We start from the raw sequence: 11164 nt of genomic DNA, 5'->3' as shown, positions 1-11164 counted from the left end.
CTAAACCAGCTTCCAACGAGGTATAACTTATAGAATAATAATGTTAAGCAAATCTTAAGGCAATATATAACGTTCATTCTTGTAATTTTCCACAATTCATGCATTTTGACTCTCACCTCATTACTTTATCTGGAAAGCTAATAAATGACAAATTACTTGCAGGTTTCATGACTCTGCATTTCTCAAGTTACCTCTAATATTTCAGTCGTCTTTATCAACGGTCTGGAAAAATCAATATGTCTGATAAGAGGCCATGGCGTGTAGCAAAGTATATAAGCACAAAGTTTGTATTGCTTGGTCTCAGTTTGTCACTTCAAACCATCTGACTTAGAAGTGACTCTTAAATACTCGTCATTTCACCATTATCTGATTTGCAAGAATCCAAGACTTAAGCAACTATGTCCAACCCCAGCGAGGCAGAACTCATTCACATGTTTAAGGGGATTGCCTTTACCACCAGGTCTTCTCCAGAACTTTTAAAATCTTTAGATACTTTTGATGCTAGAGAAGATGATGTCCTTTTGGTTTCCTATCCCAAATCTGGTAAGTTCTATTTTCAGATGTTAATTGCAAGAAGTCTCAATTGTTTGTTTCATATTCTCTGCTTAAAGTAGTTGGGAAATGTCTGTGTGCAAGAAATGTGGAAGGATGTTTGAGTATGTGAATATATTATTCTGTCAGTAAGTGTTCAAATTTAAAAAAAAAAAGGGTCATTTATCTAAATTTTGATTCTTTCACTGAAAATAATCTCAGGTATTTTCATATAGGAAAGCAAATAAATATCTATATCTTGTAAGCAAAATCTGTGCTTGAAGGATTTTCCTGAGGACTTTTTACATTCAATTATGAGCAAGTCAAGAGTTGTGTTATTTGTATGGCTCTTGGCTGTAGATTTATTATAGATTTATTAGCACGGACCAAAGAGGAAGCTCAGTCAGTACTTTCCAAATACACAGACTCAACTGTTTTAAGAAAAAAAAACACAGGTTATTCTAAAATAAATGACAAAAATAATTTAACCACCTCTCAGCTGACAAGCAGTTTGTCTAATGAGATTTTGATACCTATAGTAACATTTCTCACAGTTACTTTTTACTTCAGCTATTTTTTTACTTCAGCTAATTTTTCCAGCATTTACACATTTGGAGCCGACAGGATTATTCAGATTAGAAGTATCACCTGTGCACTAGCAAGCTGTTTCCATATGCAAAACACATGTTCCGCGTATTTTCTCAGTAACAAATCTTCCTTTTTTTCTCTTTTTTTTTTTTCCCCTTAAAATTACTTTTCTGCAGGCACTCACTGGCTTGCAGGAGTTATAACAAAGCTTTACAACACTCAAGTTACACTAACATCTCCCATTGAATTTGGAGACATTTCCAAACTGGAGGAGCTGAATAAACTCTCATCAAAGAGAATCATCCCAACGCACTTAGACTACAATATGTTACCTCTAAATTTTAAGAAAAAAAAATGCAAGGTAAGGCATAAAGGTATAAAAGCAGTTAAGATATGTTAAGTGTCTATTAGGAATCCATTTTGTCTTGCTGATCCTTAATAATTTTTAAATGATTTACAGTTTCCAGAAGTGGTTTGCTGTGAATTTTGGAGACACAGCTGACCAGCAGTAGGAGGCAGGGTGAGCAGAGACTTGGGCTAGGGACTGTCTTCTGCTCCTGCCCCATGGCTCCCACGGGGTGATTTGTATACCAGGCAACACACAAAATAGAACATCAACATCTTTCAATCAGAAATATATTATTAGGGATGGGGGAGTGTTTCCTAGTGGCTGAAGCACTGGCTTAGAAAATAGTTATCTTGGGTACTTCCAGGCTGAGCTGGGGTCGAAGGTCCTTTGCCCCTCCTCTCGAAGCTTTGCAAAGCTCTGTGCCTCAGACTTTATATTAAAAATTCAAAATTTCAGGATTATTCAGAATCAGAATTTTGGAACAAAGCTAATTTGAATGAAAGGCCAAAACATGTTTTGCAGCTCTCCTGTGAATGTCAATTAGTAAACAGTTTCATATGCTAGATATATGGAATAGTATAATGAGTCACAAGTTAAAATTAACACAGCCCCTTTCATAAAAGATAAACATTACCCAGCTGTAGCAAACACACCTCTGTCCACATGCGATTATTTACTAACCACTATTGACTCCTGCTTGAGAAGAGACAAACACATTTCTATTTCCGTGGCATGGTCACCGGAGGAGGAATCCTAAAGTAAAGAGTTTTGATGCTGCAAACAGCCTGTGAAAACACTACATTTACACATAAAACTCCTCTAAAATAAAGGAAGGATATTCTCATTAACCACCATATCATCTTCATTTGCAGATGATCTACATCAGCAGAAATCCAAAAGATATCGCAGTGTCCATGTATCATTACTACAGAGATAACCCAAACCTTCCCACTATAGACACCTGGACTGCTTTCTTTGACTTGTTCTTAAGAGGAGATGGTAAGGATAAATGTTATGTTTTCTCCTTGAGGTTTACATTAGCTTACTATGCACAGAGAGAGTTAAGCAATGTGACCTGTGTGGAAACTCCCTGTTGAATTCCTTATTCATATGGCTCTAGGGAGTAGGGGGCATTCAGCATAAATTCTAATGTCAAACTGAACAAGACCAAATAATAGGATGCTATCTTCAGCCCTGCAAGGAGACAGTTCGATAAGTGGCGACATTATTTCAGCACAGCTGCTCTTTGCAGGTTGCTGCTCTTTGACATCTCTCTCAAAAAACATGTTCTCACAGACAAGTTACTGATTTCATTTCTTGCCACAAACACCCTGAAACCTCTGACGACTTGTTGATTCTGACGCAGATTTGCCTGCGTTAAAACATTTCCAACCTTACCTTGCGAACCACAGTAACAGCTTCCCACCAAGAATTCATGTCTACGTCGTGATAGAGGAGGTACACATACGCAGCTCCTCCCCAGCAGACCTAAGGGCAGCTAGGCTCACCGCAGCCAGCTCCTGTCCTCTGTCAGCAGGTCAGTGGGGCAGGTGCTCTGTTTGAAGGTGCTCAGCCAGCCCTACGTGGCTTGTCGCTGTGCCAAAGTGCGGGCAAGGAGGGGCATGGGGAGATCGTGCCCAGGCTGCACTGGGAGCTGTGCTTGCAGGGGTAGAGCCTTCTCCAGTCTTGAAGACAGCCTTGAGTGGCCCTTCAAAGGGAGTCTAGATGCTTTCATAAAGCCCTACTGCACATGCTCTGCCTGACGTGTTGCCTTAGTGGTGGGGTCCAAAGACCAAGGACAAGAGTGAGGTTTTTATGAGTGGTCATGGTGGCACAGAAACCGACAACAGGACCGTGTTTCACTTATCACTTCCATTTATAGTGTTTTATTACTTCTTTGAGACATGTGTTCCTGCTACACAATCATAGCGATGATAACAGCAACAATGATAGATCAGCTTGCAAACATCGAAAGAAAAGTGCCGTTGCAGTCATCATGGGCTCCAGAGGTCAATTTGTCTACTGGCTTGTGTGGGGTTTGGCTCAGATCTTGTGTTCCCAGTTCAGAGCAGCCCTAAGGCACATGCTTCAGTGATTTGCAGGATCATGGCCTGTTTAGTATCAACTCTGAACATACAATAGTGAAAAAAGAAAAGAGGATTATATTAAATTTTAGAAGCATCTCCTATTTATCTGTAAATTAGCAGCCACCTTCTATTTTCTATGTGTTTACACATAGCATAAAAAGATAACTATGTTGTTTACAAAATAAATTTATGTAAGAGCCCATACAGAGAGAGATTATTGTCATTTTTGCTCCTAACAGAAACATATGAAGATTGTGCTACTTGATTCAGATCCTGTAGCACTCTTGCAGAGTTAATCTCAGTTCAGAACAAGGGTGAGGACGCACAGAGACAACCGTGATGCTGTCCCTGGCTGTACGCTCTACCCCTGAAGCCCATAGGGCTGTTCCTATGCTATCGTTGGCGACAGCTCCAGTGAGTTTGACCAGGGCAGGAGGGTTTAATTGCACACCACGGAGCACACATGCCTTGCAGCTAGATAGTGCTTTACCTGCAGGAGGCAGCTACAGACTGGAGCATTCAGCAAAATACTTAATTACAACTCAGAATTCGCAACCAAAATGATGCCCATCACAATATTATACTTTTCTGGAGGTGGTTGTAAAGCAAAATCACAGTTCTGCAGAATGCTGGCTGTGACTGCTCTGCCAAGCCTCTTCTTATCACCCTACAGGAGTCTTTGAACTCCTCTTTCAATGCAGTCCATCTTGTCTTTTGATCAGAAAGGGTCAGAATTTTGTTTTTTAAGAGAAAGCCAAAACTGAGCTCTCCTCCCGTGGTTGAGCATTCAGACAAAACAAATACTATGAGTCAACTATAAAATCATAAGCGATCTATGTTGTTGGCTGAATGATGTATTTGCATAATAACTCTTCTTTATATAACTCTTCTTTGACTTCTAAAAATAATACAGATTCCCCTCTGCTGGGACAAAATAGAGCTAACGACAGCGTGCTCCATTTAACAGACTCCTTATTTCACTTCCTAGTGAAGTGACTGTATTTCTAGCTTTGACCACAGACATGCAGACACTTGCTGAGATGCTCAGACATTGTTAGGCCAGTACATTTTCCTTCATTACTGGTCGTTCCTTAGATTTGGAGCCTACTTTCACTACAGAAACTTATCTAGGAACAATATCTGCATCTCTAATACAAAACCAAATTCCAACAAGAATGGTAACTTCTTTGGACTGTGAGTGTGATTAACTTCACAATAAGGATTTAATCTATTTTAGAGAAATAGAAGGTACACACTAAGAAGGGATCATTCCCTAAATGTATGAGATAGATACAGTCAGAGTTACTTATGAATAAAGTTTATATTGATCTCTTTTACATGGGTTCTCTCTTCAGTTGTCTGCGGATCCTGGTTTGATCATTTCCTAAGTTGGGAAGAACATGAAAATGACAAAAACATCCTGTTTTTGTTCTATGAAGACATGAAGAAGGTAAATACGCTCTCTGCTCTTATTTCAGAATGCATTAATTGTAAATTAACACCATTAAAATATCAAAGAGCAAATTATAATGAAAAGGAGAAAGAAGGAAAATGTGAATGTATGTCCTTGGGCATATTTTATATTTGCATAAAACTTTATACTAGTGAGCTAATTCTGACTGCACAAGTTATATAAATATCAAATCCTGTGAGAGTTGCATTTCATAGATGCAGGAGTGGGACACATGTTACGTTATTTTCCCCAGGCTATAAGAAGAGTTTTAAGTTTCTTGTTCTTGATCCTATGGAAAGACCAACCAAGGACATCTGTTGAGGGCCACCTGCTATGCCTGACATTTAAGGTGAAATTTTCAAAAAGTGATGTAAGACAACAGAACTATTCATGGTGAGAGGGACTTGTGTTCCCAATAAACAAAAAATTAAAAGCTGGAAGGGTAGGAAAAAGGTTTTGATGAAAGGAAATTATTATGCAGAAACTGCTTTGCTATTCTTAAAAAAAAGTCAAATACCAACATACCCTAGCTTTCAGAGAAAGAATTTTTGGGCGAATAGAAAACACTTTCTAGTGTTTCCATTACAATAGTTTTGTTCATTTTTTTGAAAAAAAAAATCCAATATGAGGAAATATAAATAAACAATTTGGGATCCTGAGTCACTTGTTGGATCTCCAGATATAGCACCTCCAATGAAATAAGCTACTTACACAGAAGCTGAACTTTGAGTATTTCTCTATTCCTAGTGAAGTAATTCTGAGAGACAGGAGAACTCTTTACCTGACCTGGCAGTAAAATTAGCAATGCAACTGTATTTGATATCACATACTCAGCATTTACTCTTTTCTGTGAGCATGGGTAAGAGGAGAATCGGGTTTACTGTACCTGTCATCTACGTAGTCCAATGACATGTTTAGCTTTGCCTGAGAGCAAATAAATGTGAGATAAATTTGATATGTAATAAAAAGGATTGCTTTCATTTCAACTAAAAGTCTGATAATCAGCTCAGAAATATAAAAGCTTTATTTTTCTTGTTCCTCAGGATCTCCCTAAGATTGTAAAGGAGATTAGTTTGTTCCTGGGTTTAAACGTCAATGACAATGATATTCAAGACATCTGCAAGAAGTCTTCGTTCTCAGAGATGAAAAGCGACACAGAAAAGAAGAACAGTGATCCCAGTCACACCGTTTGTGCGCTGACATCCAACAAGAAGCTGATTTTCCGAAAAGGTAAGTTCCCTGGGCCGGGCTTAACTCAGCAGAAAGAGTGGGAATCCTGGACTTCAGTCCAGGTCTTCCCTGGACTGTAGCGACACTTTGGGTCACCCCCAGGAAGCAGCCACAGGATTCTTCAATTTGAAGCCATCTTAAAAATCACTTTCTTTCCAAGTCTTCTGGCTGCAAATGCAGGCTCACACTACAGAAGCACGGAGGAGGCTGAACAACCGTCTGACTGATATCGCTCCATGGGAGCTATTGATCTAAAAGTAAAGGTTCACAAAGCATTACCATTTATCTGTCCTTTTTTATCTCAAAGTTGACCACCTCAGTCTTTCACAAGCCCCAACACGTCCCCTATGATATCACCTGCGAAGGTCACTTAGTTTACTAGAACAAGAAAGAGCAAGACACATTCCTTGTGAAGGAAACTGCTTGTAGCCTTTATCCTCTGTACCACCTCTTATCTTACTGAAATGTTCCTGAAAAAGCAATATGCTGACAAGGACAACAAGGAAAGAATGGATGACTCAGTCACCTGATGGCCTCATAGGTAGCCTTCAGACCTTTTCCAAGCTGGAATCTGCGGTAAAATCTTCCAACAGTGCTTAGCTCAGACGTGACTTAAAAATACCTGCAGGAGCTGTTTTCTTGCTACTGACGTTTCATAAGCTTGCTTGGATTTGGAAAGTAAGCCAATGGAAACCATCATGTTTAGATGGATTTTGATTATTTTTACTTAGTTAATTTTTGAACAATAATTGACCGTTTAAAACTAAGAGTTGTTTCAATTAAGAAAAACTTATTTTCATTTATAAATAGGGAAACAGTACATTTTTCTAATTCAGAATGTTTTTACCTATGAGCTAAAGCAAATGCCAAAATGCAATGTCAGTAAAAAGCAAACAAATAAACAAAAAACTCAGATACACTTTTCTAAATCAATGAACTTTAGCAAAGCTATGCTGAAAATTTTGAAAATCCCAACAGCTTCACTTCCAAGCAGTTCCTATGCAAATCCCAGGGGTTTAGCCAGTTTCAGCCAGTTTACAGAAGATTCAGGCTCTCTTTTCTTGTCCTTGCTCTCCAGAATGCTGTTTTTGTCAGTAGTTTGGGGATGCAGGGTCTTTATAGGGTGCAGATGAGGGGGAACTGTAAGCATTGTCTCATTAAAATATGTCAGTTTAAAAACCAATTTCGTGTTTACTCAAACTGAGTAAGAGTTGAAACACTTTACTGGACACGAGTGCATGGTCACCCAGAAGTAGTTAACTGCCCACCTCAGTAGTGGGACATGTCATCCATAGAAAGCTCTAGAGATTAGGAGTGGGTGTGAGGGTGGGATTAATCTACCAGGTCACTCTGGGCTCCCTTTTTAGGAGTCGTCTTTAGTAAACAGAGAGATATAGCTGCTTTGGCAGCACCGTTCATCTGACAAGTTTTAGATGTTGGCGAGGATGAGATGGGTTTCAGCAGGAAGTATCCATTTCCCTCTACTGATTGTGAAAGAGCCTAGGTGGACATCTTTAACTGCATACATCTAAGGTGCAGCAAGATGCCTCTCTGCTGAGATGACCAAGAGCTCTAATTCCATCTAGGAAACCTGCTGCTCTTCACGTACCACATAGTGTTGTTGGCACTAAACAAGTCTGAGGCTGAGGGTTCGACACCCTTTATGGCTGATGATCCAGCTGCATCAGAGCCTCACCAGACCAGTAAAACAATTACTCATGATCATGACCTACCGCAGAGACTATGGTTAATAACATATTAATAATTTTTTCCAACTGCAACATTAACAAAACTGAGCTGCCTTTAAATAATTTTCTGCACTGCATATTGCAAACCTCACTGTTCTTTTTCTGCCCCTGCTCTCCTAGGTGCTGTTGGTGACTGGAAGAACCATTTCACTCCGAAACAGAACCGAAGGTTTGAGGAGGTATTTAATGAGAAAATGAAACTCAGCAAAATGGCAGAAAGTCTCACCTATGAACTCTGACTCCATACGAAGAACAATACCCAGTTATCAAGAAACACAGATAGAGCATCTGGTGGGAAATTCTGAATGGGGGCTCATCCAATTATCCCAATAGAAAGCACTGTAAACAAGATTTCGAGGACAGGAAAATTCTGTCACAATGCCAGAGCCGAACTCAGTTTTTAGCAGGCAGATGTTTTACAGAGTCAGGTATCAGACTCATTTTTCTACAATGAAATCTCTTTTATAATTTATTTATTTTTTGCTCTAGAGGGATATGAGTGGACTTCTTAGATCTGATTTAGGAATTTTACCGAACATGTTAAGAAAAAAAAACAAAAACCGAACCCATAAGAATCTGAACATATAAAAAGTCTAAAAACACGTCATAAGAAAATGATCAAAGAGTCTGATCACTCCCTGATCTACATGACTTGGAAAGTGCCTATCTTACTGGACTTTGTTATTGATACTGAAATTCAAACCTACTGCTGCAGTTTTCAAGATCTGAAGTGAAGTTTGTTTATAAAATTTCTTTTTTTTTTTATTTACAACATATAGTTCTTTGATGTGACTTATCTGAGTTAGGTACTGCACAGTGTGTTTTAAATGCAACTGATACAAATCCAAGTACATTTCTGCACCATATGTTGGAAACTATACATGTGGGGGGTTTCCATTGACTTTTTTCCTGCAAAATGTTCATTTCCAGTGTTTCAGTGAGAACAATTCTACTTCACAGTCCTTGTGCAATAGAACTCCACAGTTCCACTGTGGCAAACAAACTGCTACCCAGAGACAGATTAGTCTGAACATGACTTACTTAGTTACCCTGCCCTGGTAAGACAGATTTTCCAAGAATCAGCTGCCTGTGTTCACCTCAGAGGGACTGTTCTAGGAATCCACTGAAGATTTTTCTTCTGATTCATTCCATGGCATGTTTTCTATCCTCACGTTCAATCTGTGTTGCAGGCTGGCTTTTAGGACGCTTCTCCCCAAGCCAGTTCTCCCAACCATGCAATTCAAAGCATCAGCAGGCAGAAAAAAACACAGCAAAAGCTGATCAAAAAGAAACTCCTGCAGACAAGCACGACCACTCTGCTTCGACTCCTGTGTGCTCTGAAGGTACACATCTGTAACGCAAACTCATCCCCTGTGGTTTCTGAAAAGCTGAGGTGTGGCCTTATTTCCAGGGAACGCAAACGCTCTCCCTGCCACACATTTCACACCAGCCACACAGACCTTTCATTTCATGCCTGCTTGTGCAGGCTGCCGTCACTACCTACCGATTTCGCATCGGCACAAATGATACAGAAGTTGGGTGCTGAAGAGATCAGTGAGAAAAAAAACCCCGTTCAATAGCAGTCCCTTGCCATTTACCAGTTCAGCACAATTCAAGGGAGATGCTGCCCTGAGCACTGTTTTACACCAACGACTCACCTGGAAACCAGAAGTTTGCGTTGCCTTGCTATTCTGACACTAAAATCACTCTCTCTCCCTCTAAAAATGCCATGAACCACAGTTGCCCTCTTTTCAGGTGTCATTCTTCCACTACTAATAAATGGCAATGATGATGCTTGAACATTTTACTTAAAGACTTATGTTTTCTAGCCCTCTGAGTATGGAAAAAAGCCAAAAGGTCCTTGAGCAAATGAAGTTTGCAAGTGAGTTTATTAACTGTGTTAAGATGATTGCTGTAAGTGGCGTTTACGTGTACTTGCACAATATGAAACCGTGTGTGAAGGGACAGGGGGAGGACATGCCGTGTGGATCAAGGAGGGGTTCAAGCACACAGTCCTGAACGGGCTGGAGGGGGAGGATTAGAATATAAGGTAGCAAGTGTTTTGCCAGCTCTCTGACCTCTAGCGCTGCACTGCAGATTTAAACAGACTTTTAAAATAAAGTTCCTCTCAGTAACACTTTGTACTTATAGAGCACTTTTGATCTCCAAGTGTTTTAAATAGAGCTTTACTCAAGCTTTACACAACGCAGCCACACCTGAGCTAGAGCACAGCAACTGCTTGGCAGTGAGTAACAGCCTGAGAAAGAAAGCAGTTTCAGTTAGTAAAACCACAGGGTAGCAGGCCCACCCGAGGCACTGGCAGCAGTTGCTACACCTACCATTTCTTTCATCCTCTTTTCTCTTGCTCTCCTCACCGTGCTGCTACTCCCCCTCCCCTTCCTATGACTGTAACACAGGGATTCAAACTGAATTTTTCAAAGAATTGTCAATCTGGCTCCACAAGTCATTTTGGCAGGTCATGGAGATGTTAAAAAAAATTTTCAAAACTTCCATAGTAAAAATGTCTCTTCCCCTCTCCGTTTTTCTTTCTTTTTCCTGTAACAGTTAAAACTTTTGGAGAGAGAAATTTCAGCCTTATGAAATGGAAAAATATTGGTCCAAAATGTACCTAGACCACAGCAATACAGCCACACGAGGCTTGGAAGAAACAAAGCCCTGTGCAATCTCTGTTAAGTATAAATGGTTACAATATTGCTTTCCTGTTTAGGTAATATATTCCACCTTCCTGAGTAAGGGCTCTTCTCAAGATTGATTTAATTAGAGAGGACAGCATTAAACGTTTATGCCAAGCCGCGACATGAGGCTTCTACCTGCCCTCGTCAAAGTCAGCCTGCTTTGCTTGCTACCCAGGCTCACCTGGCCTTCAGGTCAGATGAAAAAAAAAAAAAAGCAAGAGCATTTGGAAGGCCAGAACTCTTGTGAGAGGAACACGTGAATTCCAAGCCTTGCTTCAAGGACCTTTTTCCTGAAAACATCGCAATCTTCTAAAGCAGCTCTAAGAGAAGAAAAGGTGCTCAGGTAAACATCCTAACAACCTGTCTTGAAGTCATATTAGTTCTGATACAATGAGTTTGATGCCTAAGGCAGTTTCTTGGAGCAAGACAATGACTGGTGAAAAAAATCTCTCCAAATAGCTTCAAGGAACACCTTGTAGAAA

The 11164-nt window shown here is 39.9% G+C and overlaps 1 protein-coding gene across 1 annotated transcript; it reads left to right on the top strand.

The window, feature by feature from the left end:
* The first annotated feature begins 398 nt into the window (after positions 1-398).
* LOC104383581 (sulfotransferase 6B1) lies at positions 399-8225 on the top strand. Its single transcript, XM_009991771.2, has 6 exons — positions 399-543; positions 1296-1480; positions 2341-2467; positions 4911-5005; positions 6052-6238; positions 8107-8225. Exons 1-6 carry the CDS (start codon positions 399-401, stop codon positions 8223-8225), a joined length of 858 nt encoding a protein of 285 aa, XP_009990073.1.
* The last annotated feature ends 2939 nt before the right edge of the window (positions 8226-11164 follow it).

The sequence above is a fragment of the Tauraco erythrolophus genome, chromosome 4, assembly GCF_009769465.1.
Source record: "Tauraco erythrolophus isolate bTauEry1 chromosome 4, bTauEry1.pri, whole genome shotgun sequence".
NCBI classification, from domain to species: domain Eukaryota; kingdom Metazoa; phylum Chordata; class Aves; order Musophagiformes; family Musophagidae; genus Tauraco; species Tauraco erythrolophus.
This window is presented reverse-complemented; position numbering and strand designations above follow the sequence as displayed.